Genomic DNA, 24,193 nt, shown 5'->3' on the forward strand with positions numbered 1-24,193 from the left:
GTGTAGTTAGTACCATTAAAGGTTGTAGTAAGTGCTATAGACACACTGCTGTAGACCTTCAATCTGACTGAGTAGGAGGAAACTTTTGAGAAAGTGGCACTGAAGCGCGCGAATATCATGCTAAGGTTTTAGCCTCTGGTAAAAGGAACCTTTAGAATGGCTCGGATGGGGCTAAAAGCAAGCTTGTTGGTCTGAGTTTGAGCCCCAGAACCCACAGGAGAGATCCAGTTCCTGACAGTTGTTGTCTGAGCTTCACACACACACACCCCATACACTCGCACACTAGTAAATTAAAAAGTGTTTGTGATCAAAGGCTCAAAGGTCTGAGATGTAGAAATCCAGAACGGTTTGTATAGATCATTTGTAGAAACAACTAAAGAAACGTTGGCATTATTTCATACAAATGTTGGACAGCTTATCAGATGCTTTTGCCCCCTTGGAGCGGGAAGCCAATTGCAAACAGAAACAGTGAAGAATCGTTTCACACAAGTTCAGAGAGAATGATAATTGGGGTTTCAGTGTACTATCTTCCAGGAGGAAGGAGGAACAGGTTGGTTGCTTACATAGGGAGGATTGCACACTGAGTGAGTAACCAATGGTGCCATCCCAGGCATAGCTGGGATTTATGGATAATATGATAGCTACCGAAAGTTCTGTTAGTTTGTGTCCTCGGTCTGGTTCTCTTTGTATGACGCCCAGTACAATCTGGTTTACTTTTTTGGTTATAGTAGCATTTATTTGTGGTAATAAAATCTTTTGTGTAGTCTCTTTCAGTTGACAGTACTAGATGTCTGCGTTCTGTGATTGCCTTGGATAGTCTGGAATGCAATGATTTGGTTGAAGGATTTTGAGTGTCCGCTGTATGCCACGCACTGGTCATTGCCAATGAGAGGTATAGAAGTGAAAAACAATGACAAAAGTTAACATTCTTGCCTTTGTGGAATCTGTATTTTAGCAGATAATCATAAAACTAAGACAAGGAAATAAAATTTGTATAAGAACTAAGCATAAAAAAGAACCACTGAAGGCTAGGTCTAGGGAGACAGGGATGTAGGCTGGTTAGAGAAGGCCTTGGAAGGATGCCGAGGCAGTGGCATTCCAGCAAAGATGAGAAGGGAGTGAGACAGGGAAACGAGACCAGCAGAGCATTCCAGATAACGGAAGCAACGAGAACAGAGTTCTGACATCAGGCGTGTTCGAAGACAAGGCTAAGGACTAAGAGTGGGTGGAGGAGGAAAGCGGAGGGGAGACCAAGTCAGTAACCAGATTGGTGTCTCACTGGCCGTCAGTGTGAAAGCCTGGGCTTTACTCCAGGCTTAAAAGTCCTGAAGAGTTTTGAGCAGAAATTTGACCATGTGATTAAAGAGAACCACAGCACTCCAGTTCCTTCACTGGGAGAAGGCTGCCATGAAGCATGGGCAGGGAGACCTAGCAGGAGATCCCCACACCTCAAGAGATTTACGACTCTGAAGGATGCGGGGAAACACTGCACAGTGTGCAGAAAAACTTGCCCAGATGCCCTGGCTGGCATGATCTTTCTCCAGAGGGGATTAAACTGATTACTTATTTTGATGCTGAGGACCACAGCATGCTAGCTGGGGAAGCAAGCGCTCTAGCAACTGAAGCACTCCCCCAGCTTAAGCATTGATTTTACTGTAGTTGACAGCGCAGGAGAGGATGCAGAGATCTGCATTTTGTTGTTCTGTTGTGTTTTCCTAGCTGCTGTTACCCTAAAGCATAGATCTTTCTGCCCTTAAGAAAGCCAAGGATGTTCAGCAGGTCCCTACTTCTGGATGAACTTGGACTAAATATATATTTCTTTTCCAGCTTCGTGAGATTGTTGAGAGGTCTATGAAGCTCTCAGGCCATCGAGTAGCTTCTGTGTTTCTGGCTTGCTAGTGCCTCTCTAGTGTAGAGTTCAGTAGATAACTCCACTAAAAGCCAAGCGAATGTCAGGCTCTCCTCACCACACTCTCTGCATCTCTCTGTGCCTGCTCCCGTCAAGTCTTGGCCGTTGTTCTCAACTGTAGTTTTTCTCTCCCCATACTGGAAAGACTCCTGAAGCCTCTAGGTCATGGCCTTGTTCTTTACTTAAATGCTCTGAGGAGGGAAAACAACAGTTGTGTACTATTTTCTGTATTCCCATTCTACCTGGGACCCTGTCCTTTTCATCTTGACCACACCAACCACTCTCTAGCACCTTTAAGCCACTTGTACAGTTTCTGTGAAGTTGGATTGATAAAATTTTCTGCATTTTTTAAAAAAAACTTTTATAATTATTCCTGAAGAATGATTATTCTGTTTGGGAGTCACAGGTAAAGGCCACTCAGGCTGTGGGCCAGAGTGACTGGAAAAATGAGTTGACATTTACAGGAAGCTCGAGAGCAGAGCAGGTTTAGGGGTGGTCGTTGGAAACTCCTCAAGACAGAGGTGCGCATGTGTCATCTGAGGGGGACTGACTAAGCGGATGGTGGCAGAGAGCGTAGAGTTCCTGTGGACTGGGCGAGAGCAGAGAGGGATTTCTGACACAATGCAGACAGCTGGTATTTAGAGTTGTAAACCTTGATAAGGTTATTAAAGGAGTGTAGAGAAAGAACAGGCCCCTGGCCTCTCCCAATACAAGTCAGGGCGCCGAGGAAAAACCTGCAAAGGAGACTGAATAGGAGTGGCCAGAGAGATCGAAGAATGCAGAAAGTCTGGTTACCTAGGAAACAAGGGAGGAAAGTGAAGGAGAGGGAAGGACCACAATTTCTAATGTCCACAGGTCAACCAAAGTAAGGACACCGGCAAGAGGGAAGGAGTTGGTCTGTGCAGTCATGGACAAGAAAGCTCAGCTAATTGAGGGTTCAGAGGGAGCTGGAGGAGTCAACCTGGGACTAGTCAGGGTTGCCATTAAGGAAGGGAAATGGTCCAGTAGACAGATGAATTGGACCAAGAGAAAGTTTCAGTTTTTAACGGTAAAATCGATGTTGTATGTGCCTATAGGGATGACTGAGGGTATGGAGGATGTGGAACAGGAGGGGAAGAACTGGCAGGATGATAGAGGTAAGAGGTGGCCCCTTTTGCACAAGCAGGATGGATAACTCCTCCATAGTCAGAGGAGAAAGGGAAGCTATCTAAGCATGGCTCTATAACCCAGCCAGCAAGCAGCATTCCTCCAAGGTTTCTGATTCAAGTTCCTGCTTGGTTTCCGGCCCCAACTCCCCCGATGATGGGCCAACCTGTAAGATGAAATAAACCCTTTCGTACCCTAAGATCTTGTGGTCATTTTTCTTTTTTGGGTTAGTTTGTCATTGCAGCAGAATGGAATTAGAACCTTTAGTAAAGGATCAGATGTGGGAATGGGGAGTAGATGGATACAGAATGCCCACCATGGTTTCGGCTAACGTGAAGTAACACCGCGATCACACGATTCAGTGAGCTACAGCCATCTGCTGGAGGGAATGGGAGCCCAGAGTTCTGGCTTGGGTCTGCTAATTCTGAAGTTCATGGGCACACGTCGTGTAGGTGGCTCGCAGGGTGCCAAAGACACGAAAGGCAGACAGGCAGCAGACTGATCTGTGGAGAGCTTTCCTAGATTTTCTAGCTCCCGTATGAAAAACATGTGAGAGATTTTTCTACATTGGTGGTCCTAAACATCTCCATGTTATTACCAACTTGAAAAGCTAAAGCAAATAAATTTCCTCTGCACTTGTCATGTTGAAAGGAGCCCCGACTTAGTACCTAGCTGCAAGAAAAAGCTGTGTTAGGAAGAAGGGACTTAAAGTGCCCTTTAGTTAGAGCACACAGAAAAGGGGCATTAGAGAAGCCTGTCGGGCAGCTGATGAAGATGTCCCCTGTGCGGGGGGATTTGTGTGCATTTGCCAGTCTCTTAAGTTCATAATTCACAATTTGAGTTTTCATCCTAGATAAGCATCTGTGTTTGTGCTTTAATTTGTATTGGCAAGCTTTTCTTTTTCCTATAGAGAAACTCCAGAATCATGTAAACATTGGGGCCTTAGCACCTCATTCTGGCCTGAAGGAGCCCGGCTTTCAGGTTGACAGTGCTCTGTATGGTGGTGGTTCTTTGAATCTGGCGGTAATACCCAGAACTGGAGACACACTGCTTCTCGGTTTCCTATAGACCTGAGAAGCAGAGATGATGTTCCGATCATTTCCTTTTGATCTAACGGTTTCAGAAATTCTCTCTAGTAAGAGCCTGAGGGAGCACAGACTCCCAGTCAGAGCAAAACCGTGACTCAGAGTGTGTAGAATAGCTCCCTTCTTGGGAAGTTTTCAGTAACAAAACATGTTGTGTTTTTGAATGAAAAGTAAAATTTACATCCAGTGGATGGAAATTTCTTATAAGAAGATATAAAACCCCCTGACACTTTCTATTCTTGAAAATGAGAGTTATTTTTGTCAAATGTCAGATCTGAGACCTGAATGTATTTTTTAATTGACCAGTTATGATAGGGTCTATAACTCTGTGATTTCATTCTTCTTCCCCTACATGCCATCTCGAGACAGCCCTAAAATGTGTGCCACCATTTAAGAACACAGGAAATGTGGGCAAGAGAAATGAAAGTAGTTTAAGATTTGTGAAATTTTAATTTAAGGGCATGGGTTTCTTTGTCTTAATACCTGATCAAATGTAAGCTTCACTGGTGGGATTATTCTGTGACTTTAAAAACATTTCAGTTTGTAAACTAGAACAGGCTTATTACCGAAGGCAATGTATCAGAGTCCAGCCTAGAATGTTGCCGGCTTCTCTTCAGGAACACACACAGTGAGGGCTCTACCATTAGGGATAGGGCATCTATCTGATGGTTTCCAGTTAGTTTTGTTTCCAATGATTCCAGTTATTTTTGTTTGAGTATTTGTAGCAAAATGTTACAGGATTTTCATTGAGATTGGAAATGATACATAATATGGTATGGCACTTGCATTCTATTGGTCCTAAGTATAACTTCGTTATAACTCAGTGTCTCAGTCTTTAGCAGGCAGAGAGCATCCCCATAACTCAGGGCGCACTGAGATGTATACAGCTGAGTTCTCTTCCTTTGGGGACTTGTACTAAGAAAGGTTGTTCAAGAACTCTATTAAAGATAGGGATTGTTTGTCTAGTTAGCAAAATTTAGAGCAGATCCTAGTAGCAAAAAGAAAAGTAAAATTGTGCATCTTGCTCTGGAGAGATCCTTTTTTAAACTTCTGGGCTGCTCTTTCTAGATCTAGCTCTTCTTGCCGAAGAATTGTCACAGGTGCTAATTTGCATCTACGAGATCCCTTCTGTTACTTGGAATTTTAGACAAATAGTTTCTAGAATGGTTTCAGGTCTGGTTAGTGGAGACCGATGTCTGACTGTTCATACCCACAGCGTCTGACTGTTCAGATCCACAACGTCCGACTGTTCATACCCATAGCGTCTGACTGTTTGTACCCACAGCGTCTGACTGTTCATACCTGCAGAAGAGGTCATTCTTTTCCAAAATGTCTTGTCACTCCTGGAGATTAGAGAGATTTATATGTAAATGTTTGCTGGATATGGAAAACCACAGAAAATTGCTGAGTGAAATCCTAAAATGGCTAAATGAGAGCTCTGGTATAGTTCATTGTTAGATCAATTGCCTCACATGCAAGAGGACTTAGGTTCAGTTTCCAGAACCATTTATTTTTTAAAGGACCTAAGTGAGTGGGAAGATATATTATTTTCATGGAGTGGAAGACTCAACAATTTTGAGGTACCAACTCTCCCAGTTGATATATGAACTTTGTCACGACCACCCTCGACCCGCAAGGATGACGCGCGACACCGGAGCTCTTCTTACTGTAGTTTTATTCAGGACTTTTGACAATCGAAGATCTCTCTCTCTCTCTCCCCGGGGCAAGCCTCTCCCAGCCCTTAAGTAGGCATGGGCAACCAACCCTGGATAGCCATGTGGGCGCCGTTCATTGGTCCACACTCACGCAAGCAGCTTGTGATCATCAAGTGATCCGGCCTCAGCCATGTATGGTGTTTTTCACTGAGAGCACTGGCTTTTGGGATCGCAGAGGTCCGCCCTCGCCATCTTTAAGGCGCGGGTTCCAAGCAGCTCTCTACAGTTCCCCCTTTTTGTTTTACAAAGCAACAGGCAAGAGTAGAGGTCTGATCTCTGTTAGAAAGGGACATGTGCTAATGTCTTTCCGGATGTCATCCAACCAGAGAACATTACATCTGTCCGGTGTCCTTTTCATAGAGGTGGGAGATAGACACCAACCCACATGTACTTAGACTTGTTCTTCTTGAGGTTGATGTATGCGTACCTCAAGTGCAGTGCACAAGCCTCGCATCCTGTGCTCACTCACATCTAACTGCATTGCAATGCTGTGAAACCCTTATGTGACAGATGCACCACAGGCACACCAGGGAGGCAAGCACCATTAAGCTTGCCAGGGCTCTTATTCCCGCCCACTCCCTCAGATGATCCATGGAGTGATCCAGGAAGATAGTTCTTTTGCCATGCCGGTATCCAGGCGTGTGGAATCTGCAGTCACCATTGCCACCCACAACTTTTCCAGTTGTTGTTCGAATTCACTAGACCAATTACCTAAAAGACAGCTAGACAATTCTTTAAATTTTTCATATCACACACAGCCCCAGATACTTCCATTCACAGCCAAGCTGAGCCAATTGTCACAGCTGCTGCTGTGCTTGCGGCAGCAGCACGGGCAGTCAGAACTGGTAGCAGAGGGGCCAGCACAGAGGAGAGGAAGGGGAGGCAATCTTGCTTTCCCCTCCCTGGCTTTCCTCTGCCTGCTCCTGTCGTTAGGAGTGGCTTTGCCATGACCCCAGGAGCAGTTAGAAACCACTGTTCCTTCAGCAGTCCTCTAACATACCCCAGCTGCCATACTCCCGTGGCTCATTTATTCCTGTCAGCTGAGTGCTGCATGGAAGACACCTTTTCCCTCGTGCACCTCTTTAGCTTCCCTAGCAACCCAGCTGATCCTGCTTCTGCTCTGAAGGGCCCCCCTCNTGATCCTGCTTCTGCTCTGAAGGGGCCCCGCTTAAACTATGTTTTAGGGAATTTGGGCGTTGTCAATCTCTCTGGCTACTTCCTGCTGAGCGGGGATATTGTGTTCTTACTGCCATTTTCAGTCACTCGGGTGCCAGTGACAGGAGAGGCGGAGGCTCCTCCCCACCGAGCTGTAAGGTGGTGGTGTGGCTGAGCGGTCCCACCGGTTGCCCGGGCTAGGACAGAGGTCCAGGTCAACAGATCTTACTGCGGTTGTGCTGCAGGCTTCTACGCCCTGAGGCCCACGCTGGGAGTGGCCTATTGTTCTGGCCTTGTTGGTCCTCAAGGAAGGTCCTGGGGTTTGTACGCTTTGCAGACCCTCAGTGCTCTGCTGCTTGGCCTTGGAGCCGCCTAGAGCTCCTTGGCCTTGGAGCCGCAGCTGCTCACACTCCACTGCAAATTCTGGGGGCCTCGGCAACTCAAACCAAATGAATATACCTCCCTTCCTTAGCGTACCTTGTTCAGTGGCAAAATCTAGATCTCTACCAGGCTTGTCCCAGGATGACACATTAAGATTGCCAGAGACGGCAAACCAAGGGGCAATTGTGTCACATTCAGTCAAAAACCTCTCCAATGCGCTCCTTAACAGCTCGTTAAGAGCCAGAAAAATCAGGTGTGATGTTGAAGCGCCCATTCTAAAATCCCATTCTTCCTTTAATTTCATTTTTAAACCGTCCACTTTGGTCGTGGCTATACTTTCTTTAAACCGTCCGCTCTAGTGGCGGCCCTCTTACTCCCATTCTCCCTTCTTCTACCGCGAGAGCGGAAAACCCGCTTTTTGTCGCGGATCCCCAGACTTACCTGGGGACTGTCTGGTGCACCCCTTGACTGCAGCAAGTTCTGAGCTCCACGGAGAGAAAAGAAGCGATCCCCGTACGGGCCACCGTCTGTCACGACCTTGCGATCTTCGGGTGATGATAGCAAGGGTCCGGCCTCAGCCATACATGGTGTTGTTTTTCACTAAGAGCACTGGCTTTCGGGATCGCAGAGGGCGGAAGCCAGCGCCATCTTTAAGGCGCAGTTCCACGCAGCTCTCTACAAACTTGATTAAACTTCAATCAAAGTTTTTAGATATTATACTGAGGGTTGTAGCTCAGTTGGCAGAGTGCTGGCCTTGTGGGTACAAGCCCTGGGTTTGATCCCAGCATCCCATAACACTGGCTGTGGTGACACAGGACTGTGTGATTCGTACTTTGGAGATAGAGACAAGACCAGAAGTTCAAAGTCATCCTTGGCTGTATCATGACTTCTGAAGCAGCCAGGGCTGCAGGATACCTTGTCTGAGACCAGAAGTTCAAAGTCATCCTTGGCTGTATCATGACTTCTGAAGCAGCCAGGGCTGCAGGATACCTTGTCTGAGACAAAAAAGTAGAACCTTCCTAGATAGTGGCACACAACTGAACATACGTAAGGAGAAAAGGACTTAGACTAGTCAAGGAGAAGGAGAAGGCAGTGGCACGGTTTCAGGAATTCCTGTTAAGATCCAGTGTTGGCACAGTGTAGTGTCAGCAAGATGGTTACGTGGACCAAAGAAAGAGAAGACAGTCCCTAGGAGACCTGTAGCTCTAAAGCCAGTTGTTTATTTTTGGTGTGAAGGCTGCTGGGGATTGAGCCCTAGGGCCTTGCTCCTGCGGTGCCTTGTTTCATCACTGAATACATCCACAGCCCTCAGTTTTGAGCAAAGACACTGAAGCAAGACACAAGGAATGTTTTATTTACATTTTTCTTTATCTGTGCTAAGACAACCTGGCCAAGGCAATGTAGAAACATTTATTTTGGGGCTCACAGTTCCAGAGGATGAGAGTTCCTGACTCATGACCAGCATGGCAGGCAGCAGGCATGGCACTGGAGCAGTATCTGAGAGCTTAAAACTGATCCACAAGGCAGAGAGAGAGAGAGAGAGAGAGAGAGAGAGAGAGAGAGAGAGAGAGAGAGCGCTAAGTGGGAATGATAGGGGCTTTTGAAACCTCAAAGATCACCCCCACAGTGACATGATAAATAAATAAACTACTTATTGGGACAAAATCTTAAGAACCAAAAAATTTGTAGAATACATAAAGTTCCAGAATATATGAAGTACCTGCTGCAGTTTATTACTTGTAGAAAAAAAGTTATAAGGAAATTGGGAAACGGTTTGTATAATTCCTAAATAGCCAACACACACATGCAAGAACTAGATTTAGGTCTTACTCCAGACTGTTTTCCTTCAGATTAGACCACAGTGGTGTGCATAGCAGGTGGAAACAAAGGAGCAGAAGGAACAAGGCGGAAAGTAAATGTCTGAGAATTGACCTTTGCCATCCAGATCCCCAGGCTGGCCCCAAACACTGACGTCAGAATACTACCCCAGAATGCTTAAGTCTTTATGAATGGTTTCAACATTTTAAAACAGCTTCCTCATCTCCCCTTTCCTTCCCTAACTAAAGACCATCAGTTTGAGTGATGTACAGGAGCTATGTGTTAAAAGAGAAAGGTAAATGGTATGTATCATTTTGAAATGTGAACCAAGCTCTTTGAATGCATCACTTCCTAACACCTTTTGCAAAATAAAAAAAAAGGCAAAATTTTTGTTTTGTTTGTTTTTGGAGCTTTTAAAATTATGGAACTAGACTAAAATTAAGAATTAGGAGTATCTAACAATGCCCAGAACTATGGAGTTAACATTTTTTTTAAATTAGTGTATAGATCTGTCAGCATTTGACTAGTTACTTTTTTTTTTTTTTTTCTCAAGACAGCGTTTCTCTGTGTAACAGCTCTGGCTATTTTGGAACTTACTCTGTAGACCAGGCTTCCTTGAACTCAGAGATCTGCCTGCTTCTACCTCCCAAGTGCTGGGAATACAGGTGTGCACCACCACCATCCAGTTCTTAGCTAATTAATTTTAATATGTTTGTTTTCTATATATTTTGCCTAGTTCTTTGGAGGTTTAAAAATTAGATTAATTGAAATTTGATGTTTTTAGGGCTGGAGAGGGTTCAGCAGTTAAGAGCATGGGCTGCATTTACAGAGGAGCTGAGTTCAGTTCCCGGCACTTCCATGTTGGGAGGTCACAAGGGTTCAGACATGATCTTCTGACCTCCATGGAAGGCATATGCTCACACACATATACAGAAACAGCATTAACAGCAGTTCTTTTAGTAATTGCTATTTAATTAAACAATCTTATAAAATGATATTTTTCTCTAAAGGAAAATTTTATCATTTTGAAATTATTTAAATGCTAAATTGTTAAAATATTATATTTGATATTTGTTTTGCTTTCTTTTAAGACAGGGTATTTCTCTGCAAGCCTTGCTGACCTGGGATGCACTGTGTAGACTAGGATGGCCTTGAACTCACAGAGATCTATCTGCCTGTCTCTACTTCTCCAGTGCTGGAATTAAAAGTGTGCACTACTGCACGAGGCTATCTTTGATATTTGTGTTGCAGTTACTGTTATGGTTTTCATCTCTTTAAGTGACAAGCCACACCCACTCCTGGAGACCCCTGCCCTCCTCTCACCATCTTAGATTCTCACTGTCCCCTCTTGGTGTGTTCTCTCTCTCTCTCTCTCTCTCTCTCTCTCTCTCTCTCTCTCTCTCTCTGACCCTTCTCTGACTCTCTCTTCTTCTTCTCTTTCTTCCTCTCTCCTCTAAGTAATAAATATCCAATTCTATTCTGTACAATGTGTCTGCCCATGTGCCTTCTACTTGCTGCCTGCTCACACCCGCCCACCTCACTGGGACCAGCCTGCAAGGGATCTTGCAACTGCTCCAGGGTCCTGCAGCCGTCTCTGCCTGGGACTAGCTGCTCTGTGGCCCGCTGGGGATCTTGCAGCAATCATAAAATAAAAGAATGGAAGCTAATTCAAGGTCAGATGGCAAGCACAGATGTTAAGTCTCACACACTTTGAATAAAAAAGTTCTAGCTGTGATCATATGAAGTTAAATACGATGGAGAGAACAACGATGAGTATGGTTTCAGGAAACCTGTCTCGAGCTGTCCCTGTCCCTGGGCCCTGGGTCTTTGCTGTCATATGCATACATGCCATGCTCAATCTTATCCCAGCATCAGTTTCTAACAGAAGTGGAGAACAAATTTCCCCTTTTCATCAGTGGTACAGAACACTGAAATTTCTAGATTTGTACTTATTAATTAATGAAAGAATGATCATTTTCCCCTAATTATACTTTTTAAGGTCAGAATGGGCTTAAGGGATGGAGGTGTGGCTCAGTGCTAGAGCACAGACTTGCCTGTCATTTCCCTTATCATGGGATAGGACTGTATATTATGGACACTTCCTTATTCTGCTAAGACAAGGTACAAACCCTTCATCAGTTTTTATTTGGCTTACAGTATTTTACTGATATTTTTGGTTTTTAGGTTTTAGCTTCTTATGTGCTGTATCTTTAGATTTTAAATCATGTTGTAAAGGCCCACTCTGTTCTGAGGTTATCTAAGAAGTTTTTCTTACTTATTCTAGAACTCTGACTTTTTTCTCACTTCCCATGCTTAAATCTTCTGCCCTTCTAGAATTAAGTCTGGCTTGCACAAGATACTGTTCCAGTGTTTGGATTGTTTTCCTCGGAGAACCATTCATCTCAAGCCATTCATGAAATGCCTTTGTGTTCCCCACTGTTTGAACTGTCAGCACCATGTGCTGGATGCCTTGCCTCTGCTCCATCCTGTGGGCTGGGGTCTGTCTGAGCAGCCTCTGCTCCGTCCTGTGGGTTGGGTCTGTCTGAGCAGCTGTCTTACCTGTTTCCTCCAACAGGGCCTAAAATAAGTCAAGGTCACTTTCCTTCCATTTGCCTTTTCTTCAGTTCTCTTGATTTGTGCTGACTGAGATTCTAAAAGACGATATTTAGATCAATTTACTGTGTTCTAGTGAGCAGCAGAACCCAGAGAACAAACCGAATAACCCCCATGTCCTCCTGTCTCTGCTCCCTGCAGATCCAGGTCACAGGCATATGGAGCCACAGCCAGCTTTTGGTGTGTGTGCTAGATCTGAATTCAGCTCCTCATGCTTGTGCCACAAGCACCTTTACTTCCTAGACCATCTCTCTGGTTCCCGTACCAAATGTATCAGTTTACATTTAAGATTTTGCTAAAAGTGATTCATTTTCATCTCTAGTAAACTATACACACTTTGGCCTCCTTAGTATTTCTCCTTTTGCAAATGAAGAGTTAAAAACCACATAATTCAATTAATGAAGACTCTTCAACTATTTGAGATCCTATCTGATGTGGCTTCCTGCACGGTTGACAGTTCAGGGAGAAAACATACATTGGCAGCTCTCCCAGTGAGATCGCATTAGCCATGGCTTAGTGTATTAGTGTTGCAGGTGAACTGCGGTGGGGCCTGCCATTGTGCTGTGTCCAGTGGGTTTAAGTTTTAAGTAATTGTTTTTGCCTCTAGCAAAAGTGCCCAAATTTGATCAATTTTCCTGAGGCAACAGATCTAGGGAAGATTCAGTCTGTTTAAGTCCCGGAACAGAATGTGTCTTTGGAAATGATTACAGTACATATTGTCTGTCACCTTTCCTCCCGTCCCCTCTTCATAGGAGGAGAGAAAATTTCTCATGAAGAAACACAAGGATGGCCATCTTTGTCAAAGAGGAGCATGGAGTGGATCTTGCCAACACCTCGGTCTCCAAATTCCAGTCTCCAGGACCAGAGACAGTGCGTTTCTGCTCTTTCAGCACCTCTGCCTCCACAGTGAACATACTTGGAAAGAGAATTAGGAAATCCAGTTTGGAAGCATCAGGGCCCGTGTGGAAACAAGTGGGTGCCGTGAAGTGTAATATCTGAAACGGTCACCGTGCCTTCTCCTTAGTCAACGCCATCAACAGGAATGGCCGGCGCTTTCCTGCCAGGAGCCATAGGTATCTGACAGTGAACTGCACTTAGCCAGGCGTGATGGTCCTTGTCTTTGATACCAGCACTTAGGAAGCAGAAGCAGGGGGTTTCTGTGAGCTTGAGGTTTGCTCTGTGTACACAGTGAGTTCCAGGCCACACAGAGAAACCCTGTCTTAAATAAATGAATGAATCGAAGGATATTTGAGGAGGATAGGGGATTCAGGAAGGGTCACACGGAGGCTGAGTCACTAGTCAAGTGGGAATATGTTTAAAACTTGCTGATTTGTCATCTTGGTTAGCTACTGGAGGCAGTGCTCTGATTCTTATGAGCAAGTCACTGAGAGCCATTGTGACTAATCCCAGGGCTTAGCAGGCTAAGGCAGTAAGGTTTCACATTCTGGTACTGCTTGATACACACACACACACACACACACACACACACACACACTCCTATCTATCTCTATCTATCTATCTATCTATCTATCATCTATCTATCTATCTATCTATCTATCTATCTATCTATCTATCTATCTATCTATCCATCCTATCTATCCACGTACCTATGTATCCACTAGGAACCTGGTGGAAGATAATTGTATCCTAATACTGAAAGACTCGGCCTAGTGCCTGGCATGTGGTAGGTACTAACATCATACCTCTGTTAGTTTTCAGCTCTGAGAAGAGGTTACTTTTATTTACTTACCAGTCAGAGGTGGACGTCCTGCCCTTTGATATTGATTTATTATTGGTGCTTAATAGAGCATTAAAAAGGATTTTATTTTTTATTTTATATATTATGTTTTATCTACATGTTCACCACATGCTTGCCTGGAAGTCAGGAGAGGGATCGGATCTCCTGGCACTGGAATGACAGATGGTTGTGAGGAGTCAGATGGGTGCGGGGAACTGAACCCAGATCCTCTGCAGAGCAACAGCTAGGATTTGTCTGTGTATCTCTAACTGTCTTGGAACTCATTCTGTGGACCAGCTTGGCCTCTAACTCAGAGGTCTACCTGCCTCTGCCTCCCAAATTCTGGAAATAAAGGTGTGTACCATCACTGCCGAGCTTTTAATAGAGCATTTTAAAGGTTAATGTTGCTTGAACAGTTTATAACATGGCTAACCAAAGTCTCAGCAAGTCATCTCTGAGGAAGAGCTAGGCCTCTTTTATGAGTGCACACAGAGTCATAAAAATGGACAACATTAGGAAGATTGGAGCCCAGGACTCCAAAAAAGTTTGGGTAAATAACTTTGTCATTGAGTAGTAAAATTCTAACAAACATTCATTCTCATGATTGCTGATAATAAAGGAAGTTGAGCATCACAAGCATGAGCTGTGTAAGGACACTGGAACGTCTCATTTGCTACAAATGGGAAGCATTACATTCCAGACTATCCTGTGCCTTATAGTTTTTCTTGTCCCCTGAGTAACTGTTTGCTGAAAAAAAGTGTCTCAAATCCCCAGAGAACAGAGACACAAGCTCCCCCAGGTGTGCGACGACCTGGAACAATGAGACTATGGTGAAGAGATGCTGGCTGAATGCACCAGAGTGTGGATAACGTTCTAGATGTATGGGGGAAAAGAGACAACAGCAGCAAAGAGTGAACAGGAGGAAGGCGGTTTATTGCGGTGACAACTGCCCTGAAGTTTTCTGCATGACCCCCAGTGCATACAACACCACGCTCCTCCACACTGTTGCACGAGACACTACTGAGCAGAAGCTCAGAGTGCTCTGCCCGCGTTAATACCGACGGAATGCGTTTCCCCCACTCCACCCGCATTCCATTAGGTCACTGATATACCTTCCCAGCTGCTGACAGCTCCCACACAGCGCAGTCTCTTCCTGGCTGCTTCCTTCTACTGTGCTGGAGAGTTGTCAAGAGCCTGTCTAGAAAACAAACCTACCCGAGGTTCAGACATTTCATGCAGCTCCCGGAAGATGTGGACGTTGGCAAGACATCTGAGGTAATCAAGAAAAGTAAAGATTTTTCTAACCAATAGAAACATACACCTCGGGGCAAAAACAGCAATATATAGAAAGTGCGCAGATACATGCATGCAGGATGTGTGTAGACACCCTTTTCATCTAATACCGTGTCTATAGTACATTTTATACATTTACTATGTATTGCACAAACCCAGATACACACAATCTGGTGTGTCGCTGTGTGAGCCAGCCTCACAGAGGAGAGCTCTACATGACATTCTGAATGAGCTTATTCGTGACTTTGGGAAGTAGAACTGACCAGCAGTTTTATATACAGTCTATATTCACACACACACCACCAGTTAGCCATGCAAGGTCTCCTTTCCTAAATGTAGGATTCTTTAGCACATTGGAGTTGGTCAAACTCAAAGACCATGTGGCTGTGTCGTCGCCTGAGACAGTCCAACGTAGCCTTCTGCGTGGATTCAGACACAGTCCTCAATCGGTGCAGCTCAGATCTCCCCTGAGTTTCCACAGAGACACAGACAGTCTGACTCTGTTTCCAGTGCTCAGTCATGGGAGAGGATCTGTGTCCATCAGGTGTCCCTTCACTGTGGTCACCTCCAAGGCAAGAAGGCAGAGGAGGCAGAGCTGCGTTCCCTTTGAGCATCCTCGCTCTCATACTGCCCACCGTCTGGCCGCTGCAGGCTGTGAGTCCGGATGTCTGGTGATGAATGGCTTCTTCGTACGATGGTGGGCTTCCTGGCTTCCTCACATCCACTAGCTGGAACACGTTATCCACTGAGAGTGCCCAGGTTCTAGACAAGCTGAAGCCCAGAGCTGTTTGCCTTTGGATTTCTGACTCATTTTCCTGGATGATTCTGCCAGCAAGCTGGCTTTCTTTCCTCAAACCCTTCTTGATTTGGTCTCTAGAAAAGTCTTTGGGTTTCTCAGAGCCAGTGCTGGAGGTCCAGGGCAGCACTTTCTTCTGAGAGGCAAAGGAAAATGACATGGAGTGCTTTCTCATTTCTCTCTGGGGTTTGACCTTGTCTGTCTTTGTGGTGAAACTCTGGTGTCTGGTGAAGAAGCTTCTTTTGGGACAGGAAGGAGAAGGCACGGGTGAGCTGTCCAAAGATTTACTTGGAGAGACTCTGGAGAAAACTTTGGGTCCCAGTCCCTGTGGTGATGCTAAACCTTGGGTCAAGTTCTTTATCCTTAAATCCACTGGTCTCTTGGGCTTGCCTTCAACTGCTGGGAAGACTTCCTCTGTAAATGGATCTTCAGCCTCATCACCCTCAAAACAAGAGGCTTCCTGGGGCATGGTGCAGTTATCCTCACTCTTGGTGAGCTTTTGTTTTGTCATTTGACTCATGAGAGACTCTTGTGAGAGTGACATGTTGGGTTCAGAGAATCGCCTGTCTTGCTGGCCAATGGAGCCTTTCAACCTGGCTACCATGCTAACAATGGGCTCTGAGCCTGACTCACAGGTGTCCTGTGGGCCCCGGTTATCCAGGCCAGTGGGTCCCTCCAGCTGCCTGCTGGGAGAGGGGATGGCACTCATGGGCTCCACATCTGGGTCATTGCTGTCATAAGCTGAGTCATTCTGCAGAGTCGACACATCTGGGAAAAGTTAAGGCAGAAATGAACATTGTGTCCAGGGTCTTTTAGCAACAGTATTTATTATAGGCTACTCTAGAGATTATCCCCATGGCGATTTGGTGGAGTACACTGGAGCTTGACTGTCAATACATTGATTACATTGAAACTTTGTCTCTATCTAAAATGATCTTTAAATGATAAAGAAATAGAAAATGAGATGGAGGGAGGAGGAAGGGAAAGAGTTATCAGGAAAGGAAGATGGCAATATTCTTTAAGGCTTATTGATCTGAATTCATAAGCTTGATCCTTTGGGTAGCTCTTGTATTGGACCAATTTCCATTTTAGTGGACTCACATTCCATTGTAGAGCTGGAACGTCCTTACTCCAACCCCATAACTAAAGTTTATTAAGTAGAATCAAGAGTTATTCGTGCCTTAGAATAGGAAGGAGAAAGTTCCAGACTGATGAGAAAGAGTTCGGCGTGAGGAGGTGAATTTAAGAGCAAGGCCCCCACGGTTAACGACTTTCTTCCAGACTTCTGATTTGTGAAAGCAAATCCTGCTTCTAATACCAGGGATGCTTTTCATCCCTGCATTGAGGACCGGCATGGGCTTCTCCCCAGAAGCACAATCAGTGACAGAATGTTCTGTACCTGAACTGTCTGTGTGCTCCAGAGAGTCATCAGAAGTGATGCGGGAATGTGTTGGAATGTTCTCCCCAAATATTTCAAAGCAGTTGTCAATGAGGAATTCCACCAATGTCTTAACCTGTGAGAAAACAAAAGCAGTTTGTCAGCTTAAATACGTTCATAAAAGAGAAGGTAGAAAAGAATGAGGGTGTATCGGGGTCAACTACTAGGGAAGTGACAGAAATAGAACTAGGTACATGTATGTGCCGGAAGAGCACATTGGGTTGGTGGCAATAACACCCTTTATTATTCTATGTTTTTCTTCAGGTATACATTTTTTTAATTTTTTAAAATTACTTTGAAGTAACAGAAGTTTTCATTTAAGTTTGGCTTTCTAGTTGAACAGGCAGAATGTGATACCCAGGAGAAAAAGAACAAAGTGTTTTTTCTAGCCAGGGAGTTAGTGCTGTGAAGTGAGTGCTCTGGCCCGTCTCCCAGGACAACAGAGGATACACGTATTTCACTCCAGGAAATGCTATCTAAGAGAGTGGGTCCATGAGAAATATCCCGCAGTTGGGACGTCCACTGTGGGCCCTGAGTCACTTTGAGAAACTCCAATCTGAAGCATTTCAGTGCTCAGCTTTTGTAGAGGGCAGACTCATGGCCAGGGACTTCCTCATACAGAGGCAGGACGCACCTTATTGTTCAGGTCCTTCTGGGCCTGGAAGGACAGGGTTTGGTCATTCTTCAGAGCGAGCATGTTGGGCCCGATGCAGATGGCGAGGTTGCTAGAGTCCATCTTGTTGACCTCAGCGTTCTTGCTGATCAGGTGCAGCACGTAGACCAAGTGTCTGAGCAGGAGAAGGTTGGGCCGGGGGAGGCGATCTGCAACCCTAGAAAAGGTTGAGGGATGAAGGCTTTCACATGGCTTTAACCTGACCTCTCAGGAGGTTCTACCCAAACCGGACTTCCTTTAAAATGAGAAAGGTGCATTTCCCAAAGGGACATTGTGAAATGCTCAGTCACCCTCTTGCAGCAGCAGCTGACATTGATGGGGCCAGTAAACCGCAAGATTGTGGTAACTGGGACTCTGCTAGGAGCTTTCTCTCTTATCCATAGAGATATGGAGCTGCTGCTTGGGGAGCAATGCCCTTATAACCGCCACAATCCGCTTTGCATTTGAAACAGTTTTGTCAAATTACTGTGTCAGAATTCTTCCTGTTTTGAGCCCCATGAGACTGATTTTCTCTTACTTCTTTGGACTTTAATTTTTAGAGCAAGACCACCCATTTTTATATCGTTCTGAGAAATCTTTAGATAGAATCAACCAGTCTATAAAAGCGTGTTTTTAAAATTAGAGTCAGGCAGTACTGAAATACAAACATTGTTCTAGTGATAAAAAAATAGATTGTTTCATTACATTTTGGTATTTCAAAAAATAAAGTGAGTCCAACACATGGATCTTTTCATTTCTTAGTGTTAGTTTCTTGAAAGAGTTTTATATCCAAGTAGAAATTTATTATGAAAATGTTAGAATTCTGGGGTAAGGGTGGACAGAAACTATCCTCCTTTTGGTAAATAATAATGACAAATATTTGGGTGTAGGGGACAACTCTTGCACAGTGGTGGGCTTTCTCAGGATGTGGTTAAGGTTCTGACACTGACAGAAGGCATTTGGGACTCCAGTTATGCAGAGGTCACACTTTTGATTTTAAATGTGATTTCTGCCAACTATTGGAATTCTTTCTTTTCCTCCCCCCCCCCCTTTTTTGTTAGCCATAAGAAACAAAACAATCCCTTCCAAGTTGCTCTGCTGGGCCATAAAGGTATCTGAGAGAACCGTGGCTGCCTAGCCTGTGGTAAAGCCTTCACAGCTCTGAGTTTTTTTCTGTGCCTTTAAAACTACACCTGCGTTTAGGTTCCCTCCTATCTTGGGTTCTATGAGTACTGAATTTTCCTTTTTTTTTTTTTTTTTTTTTAATAAAGTCTTTTTCTTGTTTGGGTAGAATTACATCCTATAAATGCCCAGGGCTTCTGGAGTCTGTGATGGGAGCACATAAGCACTCAGATTCCCTGGACCTCAAGGTCTCTGTGAGACAAGAATCCCAAAGCTCTTGCACAGGCTGCGGAGGAGGAAGGATGGAGACTGAGGACTTACTGCTTTAGGGCCTCGATTCTGTCCTCCTCGTTTGGCTTCTCCAGGGCGCCCATCCACTCCTCAAAGAGGTCACAGGATAGTAGCTTCAGGGGGATTCCTCGGAGGAAGTCCTGGAGGAAGAAAGGGGGTGTGTTTTCCTGTCTGTGCTGGTGCAGTGAGTCTTTTGTCTTCTTGTGTCCCACTTCCGCCAGGCGCCCTTGTTCGCCAGTCACATCCCTGTATTGCTTCCTTTAGGGCCCCTTCCAAGCTCACACTGTACTCAGGAACCTCCCAGTAACCAGCATAATAAGGCGCACTGTCCAGAGGTAGGTGAACTCTCCAGATTTATCAATGGACGTGGCCGTGGGGCAATCAAATAATGTTTTGAGAGAACTACATGCCACCCTTTCTGTTGAAACCTGGGACCACCGAAATAGGGGTGCTTATGTGAATAATTAAAAAGTTTAACTGAGGAAAGACTAAACTCTCAGATCAGCTGACTTTGCCTGCAGGGTGCTGGTTTCCGGATGGGTTTGTCGCCCCCCCCCCCCAAAGGGCATCTGATGCAAAAGCAGCAGGCTCACCTTGAAGACCACAGCCAGGAGGTGCACCGGCAGCTGCTCCAGATTCACCACGCCCCCGCAGTTAAGCTCCTCCTTCAGCTCCTTGCGGGCTTTCTCGCTGGCAGCTTTCCTGAATATTCCTTCCGTTGAGGGGCCTTTAAGGCAGAGGATGGCGAGGATGTCCTGGGGGAGCAGACACAACAGCAGAAAACGGTCACTCGGAGACACACGCACTGGCGCTGTTAAAGCACGGACACCGGTCCGTAGGCTCTGTCACAGGAGAGCCTTCACAAGCTACCGAGGCCAGCGCTGCCAAGCATGCCCCTTTACTCATTTTTCTCCGAGGCGGTCAATTGTGAAACCACTAATTTTGCACATTTGAAAAGTACTGTGGGCCCCCTTTCCCCTCTCAGATGTTCTCGTAGAGACACTAGCTTTCCCACAAGCACCTTCTCTCCCTCTCGGCAGAGCTTTTAGAAGTTACAAACGTTCCACCGTCTCCACCCTACAAACCACTCTGTGGGGTAACACTGCACACTGGTGGGTAACAGCAGGCAGCCGGCTCCCCTGCTGCACTGGGAAGCAGGGGGAGGCCTCAAAAGACAGAGTTCCACCATGTCCAGAGTTCCCAAAGCCTTTTTAGGTCCCACAAAAAAGGGAAGCAGGTTTATCCTACCTGGATGGGTCTGGGGAGTGTGTCATTTTCCCCACAGATGACTGACAAGCGTTGGTCAAACAGTGGCACTTTTAGCTCTGGTTCCAATGATCCAGAGAAGTCGGATGAAGGAGAGAGCTTTCTTATGAGAGAGGGCCAGGACAACACTTTCTTTCTCTTCTTAACTTCTGTAGCCAAGGCAGCGAGGAGGTAAAGAGAAGAAACAGTGTTAATAATAAGCCAAGACATAGGTGGTGTTGGCCTCGTAATTCTATCTATAACGTGTCACACACACACACACACACACACACACAAAACAAATTCAAAACAAAACTGTTGAAAACTTGAGAAGGCCAAGGGCATAACCCTCAATCTAGAAAAATTAACCCCAAACAACTACCCTGTTTCCAGAGCAACCAGTCCCTAAACATCAGCAGTCAGAGTTCCTCAAAGCCCCACCTTTCCTGTTTCTAGCTTCACAGCTATCAGCTACAGAAAACCAGCAAAATTTAACCATGTACATCAAAGCCGCCCATTTTAATGTATTGTTACTAATAACTACAAAGAATATTTTGATTAATGGGTATTATTTTAAATTATTTCTTCGAATGTGAAATGTACAAAAAGAGCAAGTGTCTTGTTCAAGATCCTTTTGAAGGTTCTGAGCAGGGCTGCCTGGTCACCTCCGTCTTATCAGTTAGCCACCACTAGAGGGGGCTACATCACCCAGGCAATCTTGCAGTCCCCCAGTCTGCAGGTTTCAGAAGCTAATATGTGGTTCTCCAGAGAGGCGGCCACCCCAGACTTGATGCTTTACCAAACATTTGACCCTTCTAATAGACATAAAACTTATGTGCAATGGGTATCGGAACTCAAAAGTCCCCACTTCTAATTTTAAAGGACCCAAGATCCCTTTTCCCAACTTCTAATTTTAAAGCTGTATTTCCTAAACAACGGGCATTTATTTTCACATATTTTGTCCTGGCAAGTGTAAGACAGACAAGGAGAATGAGGCCCATACTGATACTTTGGGGGGGGGTGGTGATCAGATCTGATGCACATCGTATAAAATACACTATAAAAGACAATAACAGTGAGTGCCTGATGCTTTGGGGTTTGAGATCAGCAATTGCCTCAGGGACTCTTAGATGCCATCCCTACTAAAGAGGGAAGCAAGCGGCAGGAAGAGCAGCGTGTGTTTCTCCAATATGTGCACGCTTCCATCCTCAAGGTTTACAAGGCCAGAGGCTGGCCAGCCTGCTTGGAAATCCCCTGTGGAGCTGGACACCAGCTGCAGACCGGCTCCCTCCTGCAGCACCCGCTGCTGGAGTCAAGGGTTAATGTTCTGCGGTCTCTCGGAACTCTTAGAAAACAAATTCCTAGTAAAGTAAAAGCCCTGTGGTTTTGCAAACCGAGAGCGCGCTAGCTAGGCCCACAGAAGAGAGCGGTATGTTTTCAAAACTCACCAATTAGCTGGCAAATGCTGTCTTCACTCTCACACGATGTCAGCAGCGGATGAGCCTTGATATCGCCCTGGAAATGTGTTCAAGTTAAAATAGCGACCTGGGACACACAGACCCTCTCCACGGACACACAGCCCCCCTCCACTGACACACAGCCCCTCTCCACGGACACACAGCCCCCCTCCACTGACACACAGCCCCTCTCCACGGACACACAGCCCCCCTCCATGGACACACCCTCCCTCTCCACGGATACACAGGTGGCCTTTTAGTCCACGTTATTGTAGAAGAGCTCAATACATGTGTTTCATTTCTAAGCTGATGTTCACTTTACACTGACAAACAGCCCAAACATTCAACAAACACAGTGCAAATAAAACGTTAAAGACATTCCTTTCTTACCTCTGACTGACATTCAATTAAGGTCTCCATGTCATTGGCATTAAGTGGTTTTGACTGAAAGAGAGGGAAGCAGCATGAGAGAAGGCCTCCTGTATCAGAACCTACGGATCAGTGTCTTTGCTTTAACAGCTCTCCTGTGTGGACAAGCTGGATAAACGAGCGTGGGGGACTCACGCACCTCGAGACTGCTTGTCAACTTCATTGGAGTTGGGGCTGACAGTCCAAGGGGGAATTTCACCAGTGCGAGGCTCCGATTCTGTCTACAATATATCATAAAGGAAAAGAGTTACAAAATACAATAACCAGTCAAATTTCAGAGTCAGATTGCCGAACACAAGAACAAAAACCAAAAACAAAAAGTCGTGAGCTTAAAGCTACTGCCTAGCAAAGGTTCCATTTGAAGCCAGCCTCCCACTAAGAGACAGCGTGAGAATCCCATCCAGTTTTCCATTTGCACTTTTTATCCAAATGAAATAAAATTTCCTACGTTTCCATGAAACAAGATAAAAATCACTCTTTCTTATTAGATGTCACCTATTATTAAGAACAGCATCTGAGAAACATATTTCTAAATTCCTTAAGCCAGCTGTCTCTAGTACTCTGAAACTTCGTTGTCTGTTGTTATATTCCTACCAGGAGTGTCTGAATGCAACTATAACAACGCTTTTTTTTTTAGTGCTCCTACGTCCTATATTAAATGCTCTGCACTCCAATCTAACCCAAGTTAGAAAGAAATTTATTTCTGAAATGATAGTTACAGTATACAGAAACTAAATCCAACATTGACAGAATTCCTGAAGCCCCAGATTGCAGCTGTCACAGGACAGCCGAGCATTCTGCATCCAGAGCCCTGCTAAGACAACACATGTTCCTCGGCAGAGCTTTCCCGGTGACGTATAACCTTCGGGACCCAAGACCCAGGACCCTCAAGGCGGTTTGTGTACTGGCCTGTCACTCTACAGTACTTACCCCGGGAGGGTCTGTAGCCAGAAATTCTTCTACCCGCAGAGAACTGTGGACGGCAGGAGGCACAGCATGACACCCCGACCCTTGGAATCCACCCACAGAGACAAGACACTGGAGCCCTCGGGCTCAAGTGCCTCGCGTTATATGTGGCGGGGGCGGGCAGGTGGAAACTTAGAATATGACTGGGGCCGGAAGGAGCATCACGGGCTGTCACACCGACGGAGCCAGCCAGACACTGCACAGCTCTCACTTCCTCATTCCTTTTAGGGCGGCGAGGGTTCTTTCCGCACCCCCTCCCTCCCCATTTCAAAGTAAAAATTTCTACAAACTCCTAGGGGGTGGAAAACATGACATAGTGCTCATAAGAGAGAGGCTTTGATTCGTGCCGAAGGTGGTGTGCGTGTGTGAGAAATGTTGTCGTTCTCCGGGTAAACATTTTATTTTCAAAAGCGGTTATCTCGCCCCCCCTTCCCTGCTTTGTCTATCCCTTTGTCTCCCTTTTCACTCACCGCCCTCTCCGTCCTCGGATGCTAATGGCACATCTAGACGCAGGGTGTTACTCTAAAGCAGAACAGAGACCAAGGAATGGCTTTCCCTCTTTGAAAAATCATCACCCTCAAAAGCTACTTCAGTTTCTTTGGAATTAGGGGAAATGCTCACTGAGAGTTATATTTATTTCTCATGTAGAGAACCACAGCTCTATATTTTTTTTTTTTTGGTTTTTCAAGACAAGGTTTCTCTGTGGCTTTGGAGCCTGTCCTGGAACTAGCTCTGTAGACCAGGCTGGTCTCGAACTCACAGAGATCCGCCTGCCTCTGCCTCCCGAGTGCTGGGATTAAAGGCGTGCGCCACCATCGCCCGGCACACAGCTCTATGTTTACTGCGAAATACAGCCAGAGGGAGCTATCCTGGCACAGCTGCGTTCATTTGGATCGGTCATTTTGGAAAGTGGAGTAAAGGGTCACGTGTCCGTCAATATTGTG

The 24,193-nt window shown here is 45.5% G+C and overlaps 1 protein-coding gene across 1 annotated transcript; it reads right to left on the bottom strand.

Annotated features, from left to right (window-relative positions):
* Window positions 1-14,465: 14,465 nt before the first annotated feature.
* On the bottom strand, window positions 14,466-23,394 carry Tagap (T cell activation RhoGTPase activating protein). The gene is made up of 10 exons (XM_050135942.1): window positions 23,214-23,394; window positions 22,423-22,504; window positions 22,245-22,298; window positions 21,846-21,912; window positions 20,401-20,567; window positions 19,746-19,907; window positions 19,183-19,292; window positions 17,722-17,917; window positions 17,049-17,163; window positions 14,466-16,417 (listed from the first exon to the last, which is right to left on the bottom strand). The coding sequence occupies exons 2-10, from the start codon at window positions 22,444-22,446 to the stop codon at window positions 15,183-15,185; spliced, it is 2,130 nt and encodes a 709-aa protein (XP_049991899.1). The 5' UTR covers window positions 22,447-22,504; window positions 23,214-23,394; the 3' UTR covers window positions 14,466-15,182.
* Window positions 23,395-24,193: the final 799 nt, after the last annotated feature.

This window comes from Alexandromys fortis, unplaced genomic scaffold (genome assembly GCF_014885135.2).
Source record: "Alexandromys fortis isolate MF-2015 unplaced genomic scaffold, M_Fortis_MF-2015_v1.1 scaffold_23, whole genome shotgun sequence".
Taxonomy (NCBI): Eukaryota; Metazoa; Chordata; class Mammalia; order Rodentia; family Cricetidae; genus Alexandromys; species Alexandromys fortis.